Source organism: Bubalus kerabau, chromosome 4 (genome assembly GCF_029407905.1).
Source record: "Bubalus kerabau isolate K-KA32 ecotype Philippines breed swamp buffalo chromosome 4, PCC_UOA_SB_1v2, whole genome shotgun sequence".
NCBI classification, from domain to species: Eukaryota; Metazoa; Chordata; class Mammalia; order Artiodactyla; family Bovidae; genus Bubalus; species Bubalus kerabau.
In genome coordinates, this window is record NC_073627.1 from 41001336 (window position 1) to 41020500 (window position 19165).

At 59.0% G+C, this 19165-nt stretch overlaps 1 protein-coding gene across 4 annotated transcripts; it reads left to right on the plus strand.

The window, feature by feature from the left end:
- Positions 1-89: 89 nt before the first annotated feature.
- MNT (MAX network transcriptional repressor) lies at positions 90-18111 on the plus strand. 4 transcript variants are annotated; one of them, XM_055576920.1, is made up of 6 exons: positions 90-629; positions 6255-6834; positions 7376-7417; positions 7563-7674; positions 12622-12814; positions 12948-18111. In XM_055576920.1, the coding sequence occupies exons 1-6, from the start codon at positions 557-559 to the stop codon at positions 13703-13705; spliced, it is 1758 nt and encodes a 585-aa protein (XP_055432895.1). In that variant the 5' UTR covers positions 90-556; the 3' UTR covers positions 13706-18111. The 4 variants fall into 4 exon arrangements, with proteins under 4 accessions (XP_055432895.1, XP_055432897.1, XP_055432896.1 ...); XM_055576922.1 differs by lacking the exon at positions 90-629 and adding an exon at positions 636-4070; XM_055576921.1 differs by lacking the exon at positions 90-629 and adding an exon at positions 4075-4204.
- The last annotated feature ends 1054 nt before the right edge of the window (positions 18112-19165 follow it).

Genomic DNA, 19165 nt, shown 5'->3' on the forward strand with positions numbered 1-19165 from the left:
TCCCACCCCCACCCAGGCCACGTGTGCGCGCGCGGTCTCGAGTGGGCGGGGCCAGGCCGCCCGGGCCCCGCCCCTCCCTTCTTGAGACGCCGGGGCCCTACGGGCGGGGGCTCCGGTCCGGGCTTTGGCTGCGGCCCCGGTGTAGTAGCGGGGGCGGCGGCCGGGGGCAGCGCGGCTCCTTCCCTTGTTGTGTGTGTCTGTGCCTCCTCGCCATCTTGTTGCAAAGCCTTTTCTTGTCGGCGGGACTCCTGGGGGCCGCGGGGCGGGAGGCATCAGAAGGGAGGAAGAGAGGGAGGGGAAGGAGGGAGGCAGTGCCGCCTTTTTTTTTTTGCATCAGGTTTTTTTAAATTTGCAAATTACATTTTGCAAATATCTGGGGAAACATTGATTTTTCTTCCTGTGCTCCCCCGTTCTTCCCTGCGGAGTGCGCTGCGCCGCCCAGTCCTGTCGCCCCCCGGAGCTGATCCCTCCCTCCTGCCTGCCCGCCAGCCTGACCTGTGCCCGGCTCGCGGGCCGCAGTCTCGGCCCCGGCGCGCCCCCGGCAGCTCTCGGCGCGATGAGCATAGAGACGCTACTGGAGGCGGCCCGCTTCCTGGAATGGCAAGCACAGCAACAACAGAGAGCACGTGGTGAGCGGCCGGGCTGGGCCCCTGGGGCACCAGGGAAAGGGAGGCGAGCGACCCCGGTCCCCAAGCCTACGCGAAACCGCACGCGGTACCCGCTCCCGGGCGGCCCGCGAAGCCGAGCAGTGCAAAGATCCGCGCAAGAGCCGCCGCCCGGGGAGGAGTGTTGTGGGCAGTGAAATTAATTAATGAATTCATTAACATGCAGCGAGGGACCCGGCTCCCGTAGGCGCCACCCCAACTGCCTACCACCTCTTGTGCACCTTTCATGGGGGTCTCTTTTGCTGTGGGCCAGCTGTGCCCTCGGTAGGGATGAAGATGTGCGAGCCGGCGGAGGGTGGGGGGATGAGAAATGGTGTTGCGTGGGGGTGGTAGACCAGCGAGTGTGTGCGTGTATGCACGGGGGTATGTGTGATGCGAACCTCGATGAGAGCGGATGGACGGACGTGTACACGGGCGAGTGTCTAGTGCACACGAGTGGGCGTGTGTGTAACGGAGTTGGGGGTGGAATTACTCTACGCGGAGCAGCTCCCCGGCTTCCCTGGCCCTGTGGGGAGGGTGCGGGGGGCGCTCCCGGCAGATCTACGCGCCTCTTGGGGCGGAGGCGGCCTTTGCAGAATGAAATGACATCGCGTGTCTTATGATCCTGGCCAGCCCCGCCTGACCCCGCCTCCCAAAGCTGGGCTGGGTCGCGCGACATGGGTTTGGGTGAGAGCCGGGCTCATTGGACATCTGCGAGACGGCCCGCAGGTCGCCGGGGGCAGACCCCGGGCCCCCCTTACTGCGCCCCACTTTAGCCGGTGTGGAATGTGGCGTGTCTACGCCTTCCAAACCCGCTCTCGGCTGGAATGTTGCGTGTGCCTGCGTTCCAAGCCCGTTGGTTACACCGGGTGGTGACGTGGACCGGCCCCGCCCCCGACCACGTGCACGGGGGACACTCCCGCTGGGGACAGCGCGGCCCAGCCCCTCCCCGCAGCCTAGCGCTCGGCTGGGGGCGGGGCCTGGGCGGGGCTGACGAGGGGCCTTGCGCCGGGTTGGGCCCTGGCTCTGGCCGCTGGGCATCTGCCTGGTAGAGCCTTTGCCCTACGTGGGAGGAGCCGAGCTCACCTGTCGGTTCTCGCCCCGGCCTCCCGTTTTTGCTCCTGGGGCGAGGGAAACCCTCAGAATCGCCGAGCGACAGGATATATAGAGCTCACATGCTCCCACTAACCCCACCCCCCCAAAACGTTCTCACCAGGACCCCCTGGCAGCACCCCTGACCGCGATGTGAAATGAGCCGGGCAAGAAGGGGCAAACTTTGGTGTTCTCTCGAAGCGGGGAGACAGAGATTTCAGGTGCCCTTATCTCCACGCGCCCTTGTTGGTGGCCCCAGCTTCAGGGTGCTGCAGAAATAGGGGCCAGGGGAAGACCTCCGTTCTCCGGACTGCTGCGAGGGTCGCAGCCCTGGATCGGCAGCGTGTGTGCAGTATCCGGGGACTGCTGCCCCCTCCAGCCCTACCCCCAGCCCCCGGTCGGGTGGATTGTGGTGGAGAGAGTGCTTCGCCCTCCTTTCCTTTCTGCCTATTGTTGCTTCAATGATGAGTCATGCAGGAGGTAGTAGTATGTGTTGTGTGCGCGCGCGCGCCTGCAGCGTGTACCGCCGCCGCTGCGGGCGGGGGGAGTAGCAGCAGGCCAGGGGCGGGGGAGCCGCGGGTCCGCCGGCCGGCCGAGTCGGTTCGTCCGGCCTCTCAAGGTCAAGAGTCACTTGAGATACGCGAGAAAGCGCTTGGGTTTTCGGAACTGAGGGGTCAGGACGTCGGCTCACGCGCCCCTCCCCCTTTCTTCGAGGTCCAGATCAGGGTCAGGCGGTGGACAGTGCAGGTGGTGACCGAGACTGTCCTGCGTGCGGGACCAGCGCGGCTTGGGGAGGAGCGTGCACAAGATTTGGAGAGATTGAGTCACCTGCTACCGCCATCCACAATGCAGTTCAGGAGTCCCTATTGTGTCTCCACTGTGTACCGCCCACTGTGCTAGAGGCGGCAGGATTGACCAAAGGAACACTCACTTCACCTTCACTTACCCCGCAGACTGGTTGGCCGTGTGAGGGAGGGGAGTAAACGCTCACTGTCAGTGTCTACCACCCTTTCCGAAATTAGTCAGTCCAGAGCTGAGAGTAAGAATCACAAGGATGACGTCTGCAACACTTGGAAGGAACCTGGGAATGGCTCTCCGCTAAGAAGTTGTAGCGCGCTGCCCCTCCCCCAGGTGGTGAGAACTAGAGGCAGGCAATTAAGGCTTCTTGGTGGTGGAGCAGGAGGTCTTAGGGGATGGATGGATGGATGCTGGAAAGCCAGATTTACTCCCAAAACTCATGTACAGATAGATTGACTTGGCTGCAGCAGCCTAATCTCTAGAATTCATTTTTTGCTCCTACTGGAGGTTTTGTTCTCTAAGTCGGGGTGGTGAGAAATGGAAGAGAAGTGGGGGTGCTGCTGGGGAGCTTGCTGACCAAAACTGCTTTCTGGGGAGTATGTACCTGATGGGCAGCCCTGAACAGGGATCCTCTTGTCTGGGCCCCCATTCAACTTCAAGCCTCAAGTGACTGTTTTCTGACCTAGACCAGCTACTCTGTTCACATGATGAGTCCAAGGATGTGTGTGCACCTTCATGTTGGTACACGAGGGGAAAGGGGAGGGCGAGGCCATCCTGGTGGCCAGCATGAAGGCCTGGTCATTTCTATCAGTCATAGAAGTTGACTCAAATGCGACCCTCTTCTGAGCTAGTCCCACCCTGTGCCTGCCTTGTGCACCAATGTTCCTATTACATGTAGAAGGGGAGAACCCCCCTGAACATTGGGAGGCCCCTGATATGGTCTCCTCTGGCCCCAGCTGTGTGCCGGCTGAGGTCCTGGGTCACAGTGGCTTCGGGGAAAGTGCAAAGCCTGTACTCTTCATTGGGGGCTGTAGCCTTGGCCCCCGGGTCACCCAGAAGGGTGGTGCTCAGTTCTCTGGGGGCAGCCTCTGGGCAGAGCCCGGGGAAGGTGCCAGAGTATGTGTGTGCATGTATGGGAGTGAGAAGAGGGTGCAGCAGCATTTAGGAGCTTAAACCCATATTGCTGACACTCGTTTGCTCCGCACGCTTTGTTTCCCTCTTCCCAGTGCACAGGAGAAGGGACCATACTGGGCAAGGGATGGGTCAGAACCGGCCAGGAGGAGGCAGTAGGCTTTAGTGGGCTGGATCTGGCCTGGGCTGCCACCCTCTTCAGCGTCAGTTAAGCTTTTTCATGCTGATCCAGGTGTGATAGATCTTGGCCATTCACCTGGGCCCTTCCTGGCACCTGTGAGCCTGGCACCTGCCTGGCTCCGGAAGAGAGAGGGTATATGAGAAGGAGATTGCCATCTTCTGGTGGAGCTTTGGAGTTGCCTTAAAACATGGGGAATACAAGAAAGGAAATACAGAGAATCTGAGGTTTGTCTCCATTCTGGGTCCCCAGAGCCCCTGACCTTGGGGCCTGAGGCCCTGTCTGTCGCCCTGCTTGTGGGAGAGGGGCACACTTGCCCCAAGGCCAGTGAAAGCCCAGGTCCTGGCTCAAAGGAATGGAGGTAGGGCTGTGTTGGGCTCCAAGCTCTGGGACCTTGTCTTGGGGTTGGGGTCTGGGGAGGTGCGGAGTGGACTCGGGGTGTCCTGGGCTGGGCCTGAGAAGGTCTCCTTGACTGAACTCAGCAGGTTTCTTTCCCAGTGTGGAAAGGGGAGCGCAGAGGGCGGGTTTTCTCCAGGGCCGCAAAGGAAGCCAGTGCTGGTGGCTGTAAAGCAGCAGGCCGGGGCAGGCCGGGCAGCTTCCCTTCCTGAGGGGCCGGAGGAGACACGGAAGAGGCTGTGCTTGCTGACTCCAGCCCTTGAATGCTGGCTGCTGGGAAACCACTGAGCGCTTCCCCTCTCAGAACACTTCCCCCTACTTCCTCCTGCACCTCTTCTTCTCTGCAGGAGGAGGGGCTCTGAGCAGGCCTGGCTCACACACCAGTGGTTGATTGGCCAAAGGGCCCCGAGGCCACATGTTTTCTGGGGTCCCTGGCCCGAAGACCTGTGGAGAGGGTGATGCTGTCCTCTCCTACAGGGGCACTTGGCCAGCCTTGCCCCCCCAGCCCCACCCCTTGTGGGTGGTGGTGTGTTTGGGGCGTGTCCGCTTTGTGCTGTCAGCTCTGTTAGTCAGCAGTGTGGTGAATCGGGCAGGAGGGGAGGGCTGGCCTGCTCCCTGGCCCCAGCCTATATAGCCAGGGAACTGGAATGGTGGGGCCTGGGAGGGGATGGGGCAGGGTGGGGATGGAGAGGGGCGTCTCGATCAGGAGGGGCTTCTCCCTTGGCCCTGTTCTCCACCCACTGCTGAGCAGGCCTCCCCTTCTGGTGGGGCTTTCAGTAGAGATGCTGAACTGAGGCGTGCAAGGTTGTTGGAACTCATTGCCTTGTTCAACCCCTGTTAAAAAGCCCTGCTTTCCTTTCTGCTTGCCTCTACCCTTTCTAGTCTGCTGCTGGTGGTGGTGGAATAAGTTCCAGCACAACCAAGGGCAGAGAAAGACCAGGAGCATTTGGGGGTATAAACCTCGATTGAGGAAACAGGCTTTGGGACCTAGCCTGGCAGTCCTGAGTCCCAGGCCTTGTTGTCTCGTGTGTGGGCTGAAGGTGATGTCCCCTCCCTGCTTGCAGTGTGGGGCTCTTGTGAGACACATGGGTGTAGGGGGTGTGTGTGTGTTTATTTGCAGTATGACTCTCAACAAATCATTTTGCCTCTTAGAGCTAATCTGTCTCATCTGTGAAATGAAGGTAATGCCTGCCCTCTAGAAGGTAGCTCCCCAGAATCTAGGATTTGACTGCCTCTTCTTTTCTCCTGTGGGGCTTCCTTGATAGCTCAGTTGGTAAAGAATCCACCTGCAATGGAGGAGACCCCGGTTCGATTCCTGGGTTAGGAATATCCACTGGAGAAGGGATAGGCCACCCACACCAGTATTCTTGGGCTTCCCTCATGGCTCAGCTGGTAAAGAATCTGCCTGCAGTGCGGGAGACGTGGGTTCAATCCCTGGGTTGGGAAGATCCCTTGGAGAAGGCAAATGCTACCTACTCCAGTATTCTGGCCTGGAGAATTCCATAGACTGTATAGTCCATAGAGTTGCAAAGAGTCGGACACGACTGAGTGACTTGCACTTTCTCTTCTCCTGTGAGATCACTTGTGGACTGGCCTCTCCCAATCTCATCTACCACTCCCTCTCCTCAGCCTTGTTGCCCCTGCCCATCACCTGCTTAACACTTCAACCTGCGGTGTGCCAGGCCTCCTCCCGCACGCTCACTGACAGCTTCTGCTCTGTCCTTCCATAGCCCCTCTCTTCCCACAACCTGGGTTGTTTGTTAATCCTGTGATTTGTCCTATGCCCCTCCTCCCCTGGTCTATGAGCTCCTCAACAGCAAGGACCAGGAGTCTGTTTTATTTGTTCACTGCTGTGCCCTGTGCCTGGCTGGGTGTGGATGAGTGTATGTATTTGTGCTGTCACTGGGTGGTCCCTGGCATGGGGTCAGGATGGGTTACAGTTGGGAGGACAAGGGGAGCTGGGGCGCCCAGGACGGCAGGCCCTGCTGAGAGACCGCTGTGTTCTCTCTGTGCAGAGGAACAGGAAAGGCTTCGCCTGGAGCGGGAGCGGGAGCAGGAGCAGAAGAAGGCCAACAGCCTGCCCCGGCTGGCCCACACCATGCCGGTGGAGGAGCCCCGCACTGAGGCGCCGCCTTTGCCTCTGTCACCGCCGGCCCCTCCGCCAGCACCCCCGCCACCACTGGCCACCCCAACCCCACTGACTGTCATTCCTATTCCAGTAGTGACCAACTCCCCTCAGCCTCTGCCCCCACCCCCGCCACTACCCCCCACGGCCCAGCCTCTGCCCCTGGCGCCTCGCCAGCCAGCCCTGGTCAGCGCCCCTGGACTTAGCATTAAGGAGCCTGCCCCCCTTCCCACCAGGCCGCAGGTGCCCACTCCTGCTCCTCTACTGCCGGACTCCAAGGCCACTGTTGCGCCCACTGGCAGCCCCAAGCCCTTGCAGCCCCTGCCCACCCCCATCCTGACTATTGCGCCACACCCCGGAGTCCAGCCCCAGCTGGCTCCCCCACAGCCACCTCCATCCACGCTTGGAACCCTGAAGCTGGCACCTGCTGAAGAACTCAAATCCAGCGAACAGAAGAAGAGGCCTGGGGGGTGAGTGAGGTGTGGCAGAGTGGGGGCTGGTGGGATGGAGAGAACTGCCCACAGCTGGGGCTGTGTGTGCAAGAGAAAGTGCCCTCCCAGCTAGCCTATCAGAGCTGCACCCTCCTATATCTGGATATGTTCTCACTGTGCTGGGACCATCCCCACCCTGGGGAGTGGGGAATGGTCATTGCCCTCTGTTGTTCTTAGGCTTCTCTGACCCTTTCCAAGGTTGGGTCTAATGGCATCACCAGGCCTTTGAACCTCCTGGGTGAGGGCCAGGGTCCACTGGCTATTTCTCCCAATCCCAGGAGCCCTTCACAGGTGCACGGGTGGGGTGGAATATGAAGGGGTTATGAATTATGAGCCTACCCGTGCTCTCCAGAGGGTGTATGCACCAGGACACAGGGCCAACAGTTTTCATCGCTGCTTCTCTAGGGAGAGAATGTCAGGGACAAAAAGCCTGTGGCATTTGGGGAGGGTGGGGGCAGGGGGTGGGAAGGCCACCTAATTGGGCCCTCCTCCCTGAGCTCCCTGTCTGTCTGGATTTCAGAATCGGAACCAGAGAAGTCCACAACAAGCTGGAGAAGAACAGGTGTGTGTGTGTGTGTGTGTGAGCTTGTGACTCTGAGCCCGCCCCGCCAGCTACCCGGAAGGTCCCATCCTTGGTCCCCAAGCTCTCCTTGGACCTTCCCTCCCGCCCCTGACGCTGGCTGACCGGCCCTGCTCCCTTTCCCCAGGAGGGCCCATCTCAAGGAATGCTTTGAGACCCTGAAGCGCAACATCCCCAACGTGGACGACAAGAAGACATCGAATCTGAGCGTGTTGCGGACGGCGCTGCGGTACATTCAGGTATGCGGGCTGGGGGGAGAAGCAAGGCCCTGAGAAGGGCGGGAGACCGCCGCCGCGCAGGCTGCCTGCACGCCCCGCCTCCCCGGACGCCCCGCCTCCCCCCCTTGCGGCCCCGCCCGCCTCCACGCGGGCGCCGAGCACATGGCCCAGCTGACGTCAGTGGGGCTCCCCACCCGGGTGGAGGCGGCGTGACCGGCGCGCGTGCGCGCGGGAGCGCGGCGCTGGCGCTCGGCTCCCCTCCCCCGCCGGGCGGCCTTACGGAGCCCTGCCATCTGCACGGCCCCCGCGACTCTGTGTCAGCCCGGAATCCGCCCCGCCTTACCGCCTGCCGCGCGCTACTGCCCGGCGAATGGGAAGGACGTAGGGCAACCGGTGCCTCCATCGCCCCCGCAGTGCTGGGCGGGAACCGGATTCGGCCCCGGACTCTACCTTGGGGGATGGGGGGGTGCTGGGCGTGGCTCGCTTCCCACAGTGGAACCCATGAAATACGCCCCACCCCGACGCGCGCCCCGGCCTTTTAGCCCAAAAGGATCAAGATCCTTGCAGTGAGCACACGTAGATGCCACCTCCCGACTTTGGGGATTAAACCTTGGGGAAGGGGAAATGCAGCACTCTGGATGACGAGTAGCCCTGGGGGGGTCACCGAACCTAAAACCTTACGTTCTGCCTCCCCCAGGATTTAAAAGAAGCCCTTTTTCAAGGCGCCCTCCTTGCCGTGTGTCCCCTGCCTTTGGGCACTGGCTCCTCTGGGCCGTAAGGGAAAGGGGGGGTGCCCGACAGATAAGACCGTTGCCATGACGGCCCGAGTTTGGTTTCCCTGGAAACCGGCCGAGGGTTCCGCGTGCCGGGAAGGAGGCTGTGGGGGTGGGGCAGGCGGCCACGCTCGGCTGCCGCGGAGCCGGGAGGTAGCCGTTGAGGAGTGGGAGGGATTTAGGGCTCCCGGACTGCGGGGGCAGCTTCGGGGTCTCCCAGTCGGCTCTCTAGGGAAGCTGAGGGGATGGGCGGCGTCACGGCTCCGGTGGGCCAGCCCTCCCCCGGCCTCGACTGCGGGGTCACAGCCCTGAGGTAACCGGAGCCTGACTTGTCGAAGGAGGCGGGCGGAGGCGCAGCCTCGGGACTACTCCCAGCCGGCAGCTCTCTCTCGGCCTCCCGCGAACGCGCGCCCTTCCGCCCGCCCTCCGGACATGGGGGAGGGGCTGGCGCGACTCCAGGCCGCTTCCCGGCACGGGAGGGGCGGGTCCGGGTCCGCGGATTGGCGGGGCTGGGCAGGGGGCGGGACTCCTGCGCGCGCGGAGGGAGGGTGCGGCCAGTGGGGAGTGACGCAGCAAAGCCGGGTCCGCGTGGGTGCGCGCGTGCTCCGGGAGGGGCGGGGCCTCGTTGGTGGCCGGTGGCGGGGGGAGGGGTGGGGAAGCGGGGAGGGGGCCCAGCGTCGAGTTTCAGAGGGTCTCAGGGAGGGTGTTTTCTGGGATGTTTCTGCAGAACTCGGGCTGGAGACTTAAGTTGCTACTCTTTCAGCTACAGGAAATCTTGTAGCCTGGGAGCAAACTCCTGCCTAAATTCTGCGACATTTTCTGTGAATATCGATTTCCTCTTGTTCTGCGATGATGCTAAAGTGGGGAAAAGTAATAATATCTTTGTGGTAAGGACGTGAGGATTGGCCATTTGTAAATAGTAACTTAATAGCAATTGTTGGGAGAAGGCGATGGCATCCCACTCCAGTACTGTTGCCTGGCAAATCCCATGGACGGAGGAGCCTGGTAGGCTGCGTCTGTGGGGTCGCACAGAGTTGGACACGACTGAAGCGACTTAGCAGCAGCAGCAGCAATTGTTGAGAAGGAAGAAGGATGGAACGGTGCGTTCCTCCCTGTATAGAAGTACTTAGGGCAGAAAGCCTTGATTGCGAGACGGTGGATTTGAAGGTACATCAGAAATAAAAGACTCAGTAAAACCCGCAGATTTGGGATAGGGGCCTGGCCTGAGTGGGAAGCAAGGTGGCCCCTAGCTGTCCGTAAAAGATACTTGTCCTGGGGCTGGCAACAGAAGCAGAAATGCTGGGAAACTTAACAATGTTCTCCATAAATCTTCAACTTCATTTATTCGTTCACTCATTCAGGTTTTTTTGGACAGCCCTGTGTCTGATTGGGCGGATAAGAAGTGGGGAGCAAGGGAAAAAGTGCAGATCTCTGTCTTTAGGTTTGGTCTTGCTGCAGATTATAAAATAACCAAGCAGAGGAATCTGCTCCAAGGGCATAGTCAGGACACAGGGGTCACAGCATGTGTTCTGGGGAGTTGGGGAAGTTGCTACTGAGGAAAGGGCCTTTAAGCTGGGACCTGAAGGCCAGGGTGATCAAGACAAGTGCCGGGCAGAGAGCCCAGCACAGACCAGAGTTTTTCCAGTAGGAGGGAGGAAGATGCATTTTGGAAGTTGAACGTGGTCAGGAGGGTTGCTATGCTGAGATGGGAGTTGGAAGCGGGTACCAGAGAGACCACAGAGAGGGTGGAAACTGAGGACTTCTGTTGTGTGCTGAGGGAGGAAGCTTTGGGAAGGCTGTAGCCCCCAGCCAGAGCCACAGTGCCTTGGAGGTAAAGGATTTGAAGAAAGTTCTCAGAGAAGTGGACAGAAACAGGAAGTGGGGTAGGCAGGTACCAAACAACACATCCAGTCTTCTTAGAAAGGAAATGGGCTTAAAATGAAACAATAGGGACAAAAGTTAGACCTTGGGAAAACTTTCCAGGGATGTCTAGACCTGTGGAGACCTGGACTAGGTGAGGAGTGGGTTTTTGGCTCCTGATTAATTGTCTCTGAGCTGGCAGTCAGCCGGCCCCGCTAGTGCATAGAGTTCAGGACAGGCCTGAGAGCTGACTCACCCCATACCTCGTGATCATCGTGGCCCCTTCCGATGGCCTGTCTACCACTGGCCTCTCAGGGAGAAGCCGGGTGTGCGTGGGGGGAGTGGAGCAATGGGGGAGCTTTCTGGCAGAAATGTTGGCGGGGGAGGCGCCAGGGTGATAGAGGGGGCTGAGTGTGGCCTGGGACTGGCAAAAAGTGTAAAAAGTGTAAAGCTGCCGGCTTTCAGGTCAGTGCATAGCATGGCCGTGTCTGGGTTACGTGTTACAGGCACTAATGGCTTGAGGCGTCTCTGACCAGTGAGGCCAGGAATGCAAGGAGCGCGGGGCTCGGGAGGGAGCGTGGGGAAGCTGGGCCTAGTCCGTGTGTGGAGCTGAAGACTTGCGTGCCCAGGAGTTCAGGTGAACAGTTGGGAAAGGCTGTTGCAAGACTGCCCAAAGGAAATAGAGTCAGGGGAAGCTCAAGTCTCATGAGAGACTGTGATTCTCCTGTGATGATGGGGATAGACATGGTAGATGTGGGGACTAGCACCCTCCAGTCCTCACAGGTGCTTGGCCAAGAGGTCACATGGCTGTGTCCTGGCCACCCGCAGTGTCGGGATGTAAGCTAACCATAGAACAGTGTGTAGTCCTCTCACAGGGTTGGACTGGGAGAGCGTGTGTTGAGATGGAAAAACAAAACCGGAAGTATTTAGGGGGTCATGTGAGCCAGTGTCAGTCTCATTAAGGCTGACAGTCTCATTGAACGCTTGGGGTTGGGGGGAGCGGTGCAGTGCGGGGTGCCACTCCTAAGACGAGCGAGCCTGAGAGCAGGCTGGTGTACCCGGAGGACGTGAGAGGGGGCTGGGCTGTGGAGGAGCTCCAGCGGACGAGACCTGAAGGGGTGAGGAGGGAGACACATGGGGGCCTACACCTGGCCAGGACTGGCAAGCCTCGGCGACTAGAAGCTCGAGAGGTCAGGATTGTCCGTGTTGTCTGTTGGACCCTGCGGTCATGACATGCCTGGGCCAAGGAAAAGCGGGCCATGGGGAGGCCTGCGGGATTTAAGATGTGTTGGTTTAATAAAATTTCAGACAGGAGATCACAGAGAACAAGGAAAGACGGTGCAGAAGGGAGTTGAGGAACAGGATAGGAGCTGGCCTTCCAGAGCTGCTAACAAGCATCAGACGAAGGGAAACTGGAGACCCTTCTGATGGGGGAGTGTGCCCTGGGAGGGTCATCCCCGAGAGGAGAGGTGGCCAGTGGCCCTGGAGGTGTGGAAGGGGAGATGGGGCGGCAGACAAGGAGCGCCCTCCAGTGTTCTGAGTGATGGGATGGCCTCAGCGTCAAGCGGGGAGGGGCTTCTCCAGAACGGCTCGGATGGAGGCCGAGGTGCTATCCTAAGAGCTGTTTCTCAGTGGCCGAGGCTGCTCAGGTCCAGGAGGGGAAGGAAGGCCACATCCTGGGGCCTGGGGAGTGTGGGAATAGAGCGGTGTGCGAGGCGGTGCGGGTGGGCACCGTGGGGAGGATGTGCGCAAGTCAGCAGCTGTTCAGGAGGAGATGGAGGTGGTCAAGGAGGTGAGGTAGGGGTCTCAGAATCTGCTGGCCGTCCTGCAAGGGTGTTGAAGTTAAGGAGATGAGTGAATAATGAAGGGACAAAGGGCAAGATCGTCTGGGGATCCTTGAAGAACGGGTTCCACAGAGGGTAGCTCGTGGCATCCGCATCCATAGCGGCAGGATGGTGTGAATGCCGGTGCAGGCCTTGGGCACCGCCTGAGAAGTCTCCTACCCTTTCTGCCCTTTTCAGTAGAATGGAGGGAGATACTCACAGGAGGGTGGATGGGGCAAGAGGCAACAGAGCCCCTCAGGACAGAGTCGATGTAGGGGTAGGGGAGGGACTGGCCTGAATCTGCACCTGCTTGTGAGCCCACAGTCTGTCCCCAGATGCTGGGCCTCCTTAGGTGGAGCCATGGACCGAGAGGCAGGTGTGGTTTCCCGCAGCCCCCTGGCAGCCTGGGCCCCCGATGCGCAGGTGAGGGTGGGTGAAGGAGATGTTGGCGGCACCATGGGCTCTGTGGCTCCTGCTCAGGGTACCCTGCTGTTACTTGCCCTGTTCTCCAGTCCCTGAAGAGGAAAGAGAAAGAATATGAGCATGAGATGGAGCGGCTGGCGCGGGAGAAGATTGCCACGCAGCAGCGGCTGGCGGAGCTTAAGCACGAGCTGAGCCAGTGGATGGACGTGCTGGAGATCGACCGCGTGCTCCGGCAGACGGGCCAGCCCGAGGACGACCAGGCCTCCACCTCCACCGCTTCCGGTGAGCCCCGCCCGCCCCACGTCGCCCCCACCCTTGGCCCTGTGACATCCCCAGAGCCCCGGGGGCATCTGCTTCTCCAGGCTCTCATTCCCCAGCCCTCCTGACCGGTCCCTCCCCGCGTGTCCCTCCACAGAGGGTGAGGACAACATAGACGAGGACATGGAGGAGGACCAGGCTGGCCTGGGCCCACATAAGCTGAGCCATCGCCCCCACCCGGAGCTGCCGAAGCCACCGCCCAGCACGGCCCCCGCACCTCTGCCTCCGCACCCACACCCGCACACCCAGCCTGTGGCCCTGTCTCCTGCCCACCTCCCTGGGCAGCAGCCCCCACCACAGCAGAAGACACCTCTGCCGGTCCCTCCGCCCCCACCAGCGGCCCCGGCCCAAACGCTGGTGCCCGCCCCGGCCCATCTCGTGGCCGCGGCCGGGGGCGGCTCCACAGTCATCGCCCACACTGCCACCACCCACGCCTCAGTCATCCAGACTGTGAACCACGTTCTCCAGGGGCCGGGGGGCAAGCACATCGCCCACATCGCGCCCTCAGCCCCCAGCCCCGCCGTGCAGCTGGCACCGGCCACGCCCCCCATCAGCCACATCACGGTGCACCCTGCCACCCTCAACCACGTGGCCCACCTTGGCTCCCAGCTGCCCCTGTACCCTCAGCCCGTGGCAGTGAGCCAGCCAGTGGCCGTGAGCCACATCGCCCACACCCTCTCACACCAGCAAGTGAATGGCACGGCCGGGCTGGGGCCCCCGGCCACGGTCATGGCGAAGCCAGCTGTGGGGGCTCAGGTGGTGCACCACCCCCAGTTGGTGGGCCAGACAGTGCTTAACCCTGTGACCATGGTCACCATGCCCTCCTTCCCAGTCAGCACGCTCAAGCTGGCTTGAGGATGAGGCCACTCAGAGGCCCCCAGCGGGGGCAGGGAGGGAGACCTGTCCCCCACTCTCCCACCCACCAGCTCCACACATTCCAGCCAGGTCCAGGCCCACCCCACCCATACCCACCCCCAGGCCTCCTAGGGGAAGGGGGTGCAGAGACTCTGAGCCAGGGGAGGGAGGGGGCTCAAGGAGCTGGGCACAGGGCAGGGGGTCACCCTGCTGCACTAGGACTTGACAGAGTGATGAGAGACGCTCTGGCCCATGTGCCGCCTGTCCGGCCTGGTGCCCGCTCCAGGGCCGTTCCCGTTCCCGTCCCCCACCCGTCCCCTGACACCAGTGCGATGTGGACGTCGTGTTCTTCCGCCTCCCCCGCCCTGCCCACCTTCCTGTGCTGCTGCTGCTGCTATCGCTCTGTCTGGTGAGACGGCTGGGCACCCGGGCCCTCCCCTCCCGAGCCTCAGCCTTCTCCTTCCAGGGTTCTGGAGGGGGACGTGGGGAAGCAGGACTCAAGCGAGTTGGCCCTGATATCCAGGGGGACTGGGGAGGGGGGCGTTCTCTGAGTACAGGGGACAAGTCCTAGGAGGTGGCTTGTGTGGCGTCCCTCCAGACAGGTGGGTGCCCCAGCCTGGGGCTCTCACAGGCTGGTTGCAGTCATTGTGATTGATCATAACAAGCTAGTTAAGACAGTTCTCTACCAGTAGTAAACCAACCCCAAGCCCTTGCCAAGCTTCCAAGCCCCCACAACCGCCCTACCACTGGGCTCCTGACTTCAGGAGGGCAGATGGAGGGGAGGGAGGAGGGGCTTGACTATCTCCCCCAGCCACCCTGCTGACCTCCAGCTGGGTCTGGCCTGAGAGGAGGGTGTGCTGGACCCTGTCCCCATCCCTGGACTTGACTTTGGCTTCCAGAAGATAGAGAGGAGGCCTGGGCTCTGTTCCGTGCTCTGCACTCCCTGGAGGGATGAGTGCGCCTGGACGCCTCCTGCTGCCTGGGAGACGAGACCAGCTTCTGGTCTGGGTTGCAGGACCCTGGCGCCATGTGGGTGAGGTAATCAGGAGGTTACAGTCCAGGGGCTTGGCCCTGGGGACCTGTGGGGAGGGAGCATGGCCAGGCCACGGAGAACTGTTGCTTCTGCCCCAGCTTCCCCTTCCCTGGGCTCATCTTTCTTTGCTTTGAACCCCTGCTGTCTCCAGCGGGCTGTTCTGCATGTGCCCTCCCCCAGGGGGCACTGCTGTGTGCCACCGCCTTCCTGCCAGGGCTGCGGGCAGGGCTGAGCTTGGGGTGGGGAGGAGCGAGGGGGCCTGTGTGCGAGGGCCACTGCTCTCCATGCCTTGGCCTCAGCAGACTGCTTTGGCTGCTCTTTTTATGTGGGTATTTATTACAAGTGGCCTTGTGTCAGACACACTCAGTTACACACGTGCATACTCGGCTCCCCACCTGGACACACTCACCAGTGGCCTTTCAGAGTGTGTGGAGGTGGGGGAGCCAGTGATCCTGGGTGTGAAGTTTGCAATGACAGGCTGGGGCAGGGCAGGGGGGTGGTTCCATGGTTCACAGAGGAGGCCGACAAAGGTCTTGGGTAGATTGAGCCACCTCGGAACTCCCTTTCAGTTTCTGGTCCTGAAAACCTCCCTGGAGACTGTTTCTTGTCTCCCGGGGTAGGGAGACTTAGGGATACTTCAGAGGTTTCTAGGAGGCGATGCTGTTCCCCGCCCCCCACCCAAATGCAGCTCCCACCTCACAAGCTTGCTGCCTTTCTGCCCCTGCAGCCGCCGCCACTATCACCCTGTTTGGGGGGGAGCTGGTTTTACTCTTCCTGGTGTGATGACATTGGAAAGAGCAGAGAGAGAAGGGCAGGCCTGGCCCCCAGGAACAGAAGCACTGGCAAGCTGCCCTCCTCTCAGGCCTGCTCACCTTGAAACTGTTCTGTTAGCCAGTCGCCCCTCGGGCATGCACAGATACCTCATCCGCCCGCCGCCCCCGTCCCTCCCCGCCCCCCACCGCTGCAGTGGGGGGCCTCGGAATCTAGTGCCGAATGACTATGTCCAGATTGGTGACGATGGGTGTTGTTGCTGTTGTTTTGTTGTTGTTTGTGAACGCTGTGATGCTGTGTGCCCGAGAGGGCAGCTGCCACCCAGCCCTTCCTTGGGCCTCTCCCCTCTGAGCGCTGTGGGGACCACATCTGTCCTCACCCCATGGGACTGCCTGCCTCTCCCCTCCCTATCCCTTCCAGCCTGGGGGACACACGTGTGTGCACGCGCGTGCACGCGCACGCACGCACGCGCACGCACACACACACACACACACACATCTTACCTCTCATGCGTGTTTTACTTTTTGATGTTCAGAGTGGCTCACTGGCTGGGAGTCTTTACCTCGGGGAGAGCGGGAGGTTGGTTCCTAGGGGGGCCAAAGAAGGGCAGGGAATTCCTGGAGGGGAATTAGGGGGTCACCATAACCCCTGCCCTCTCCAGGAACAGCTTCTTCTCCCCACCCCCACCCCCACCCCCACGAAGAGGTGGCCCTTGTTTACAGTGAGGCTCGGTCACTGTGTCTCCGTTTCCTGAAATATAAATTGTAGCGACCCCAGACTGTAGAGATTTTTATGTGTTTGGATACATCTGCTGTGTGGGAAAAAAAAAAAAAAACTACAAAAACCCTAATTTTGTACATATTGTATTTTTACTATGGAACTGTATTCTAGTGGCTGTTCATGCTCTAAGACATTAGGTATTGAGACATGAATACTATCCATGTAATAAGCACTTGCCTGGAATAAAATATAAAATTGAAATAAACCTGCACTGAAACCCGAGACGGAGCTGCCACCTGCAGCATCTGGGTCATTCTGTTGCAAAAGGAGGCAGAGACCTTGAGGGAAAGAGCCCCAGCAAGAAGCGGCGGCATCTTTTTCCTGTTGAGGGGTTGGGGTCTGGTAGATTCCAGGCTGGTGGGTTTTGCAAAGACGACAAGGGGCCTTCCAGTTCTGATCCCTTAGGCTCCATCCCCAGCAGGCTCTGAGAACTGCAGCGCTGGTCTTCCTCATACTTGTGCAGTACTTTATACTTCCTCAAACCATTTTTCACAAACACTATCTTGTTTCATCTCTTAACAGCTCCGTGAAGTAAACAGACCAACAGCTAGCAGATAAGGAAACAGGTTTGAGGGTGGCTGAGTGACTTGTTAAGGTCACGTGGCCAGCCAGGGCCTGTCTGGAGCGGCAGTCCGATGTCAGCTGGTGCAGAGCTGTCCCCAAGCACGTGCCACCCTGCCCCTGCGCCTGTCCCTGTCCCGGAGCTGGGGAATCCCACGCTCCAGAAAGTTCCCGCACAAAAGCTGGAGGGTCTGTGCACAGGAGGGCCTGATGCTTCCTGAGAGGGGGCTGCACTCTTGGGGTTGTAGTTAGAACAGGTCTTGGGGGAGGCAGTGTGTGTGCAATCTATAAGGCTGTCCTTACAGGGTAAGGAACAAGAGGAAGTAGGTCAGGGGTCAAAGAGCCATGTTCTAAGCTGGGCCTTGAAGACCTTTGACCCTATAACATCTTTTCTCCCCAGTGTAGAAGAAGTCAGCCATTTGGCCGGCCAGCAGGTGGGGAGGTAAGGGAGAGTAAGGTCAGGTAGCAGTCAGCTGGGCCAAGCCATAGGCCAGTCATGTCCACTCTCCCTGAAACCGCAGCCCAGGGAACTGACTCCGCTTCTCTTCCTGGGGTGGGTGTGTCTGAGGTGTGTGGGGGCGTTATCTTGGGGAAGGGCCTGGTGGCCATCAATCACTTGAGGTCCCCTTCTCTGAAGACCTAATCTCAGGAAAGGCCAGGCCCAGTGCCCCTCCCCACTGCTTAACAAGCCTGCCTGCTCATTTCATTTGTGAAACGTTGGTTCCCTCTGCTGGTAGCTTCAGGAAGTGTTCGGTCACTTGCACTTGAGGGAAGGCCCAGGGTTAGGTAATCCTAACACACCTCAGTGTCAGATGCTGTGCCCAGCACTCGGGTCAGAGATGAAGACTCTGCCCCTGGCAGTGATGACCCAGTATCCTCAGGGCTAGAGTACCCTGCTCATGCTTCTTGCTCCTCCCTTCCCCACACTGAGCCCTCAGCTGACCCATCGTTTTGGCTGTGTGGTTCCCTCTGGCCCTAAAAGCCCAGCCAGGGGTCTGGGAGTGCCAGCACTTCTGGGTGGAGCAGAAAAGGGGTGGGAGTGTGTGAAGGAACCAACCACTTCCAGGCTAGTTCTCAGGGGTCTTTGGTGAGCTTTCAGGTGGTGTCAACAGCAGAGGGAATTTTTTCTTTATTTTTAGAGGAGTTATCTATAATGCTGTGTTTCTGGTACACAGAAAAGCAGTTCAGATATAGATATGTACACACACACACACACTTTTCATATTCTTTTTCATTATGATTTATTACAGGCTATTGACTATAGTTCTCTATTTTATATATAGAATTTGTATCTGCTAATCCCAAACTAGTCTGTCCATCCCCTGTGCCCTTTCCCCTTTGGTAACTTAGTTTGGTGTCTGTGTCTGTGAGTCTGTCTTGGTTTTGCACATAAGTTCATTTGTATAATATTTTAAGTTCCGTGTATAAGTGGTAGCATATGTTATTCATCTTTCTCTGACTTCAATTAGTATGATAATCTCTAGGTAAATGCATGCTGCCGCAAACGGCATTATTTTCTATGGCTGAGTAGTAGTCCATCGTGTGTGCGCACCGCATCTTCTTTATCCACTCATCTGCTGATGGACCTTTAGGTTGCTTCCGTGTCTTGGCTGTTGTGAATAGCGCTGCCGGGAACATAGGGGTGCCTGTATCTTTTCAAGTAGAGGTTTTTCTGGATATGTGCCCAGAAGTGAGATTGCTGGATCATATGGCAACTCCGCTTTTATCCAGAATCTGGATACTGTTTTACATAGTGGCAGCACTATGTAAAACTAGGATTACCTTCCCACCAACAGTGTAGGAGGCTCCCCTTTCTCCATACCTCTCCAGCATATTATTTGTAGACTTTTTTTTTTTTAATTATTTTTCTGGCTGTGCTTCACTGCTACGTGCAGGCTTTGTCTAGTTGCAGAGAGCAAGGGCTGCTCTGCGTCGCAGGGTTCTGTAGTTGGTACTCATGGGCTTAGTTGCTCCTCAGGATGTGGGCTCTTCCCAGACCAGGAATTGAGCCCATGTCCCCTGAATTGGCAAGTGGATTCTTAACTACTGGACCACCAGGGAAGTCCTATTTGTAGACTTTTTAATGATGACCATTCTGCCCGGTGTGAGGTCTCACTGCAGTTTTGATTAGCTTTTCTTTGATAATTAATGATGTTAAGTATCTTTTCATGTGCCTATTGGCCATCTGTATGTCTCCTTGGAGAAATGTCTATTTAGGTCTTTTGCCCCTTTTTCAATTGGGTTGGCTTTTTTTGTTTTTTCACTTGTGTGATCTGTTTGTATATTTTGGAGATTAAGTTCTTACTCGTTGCATC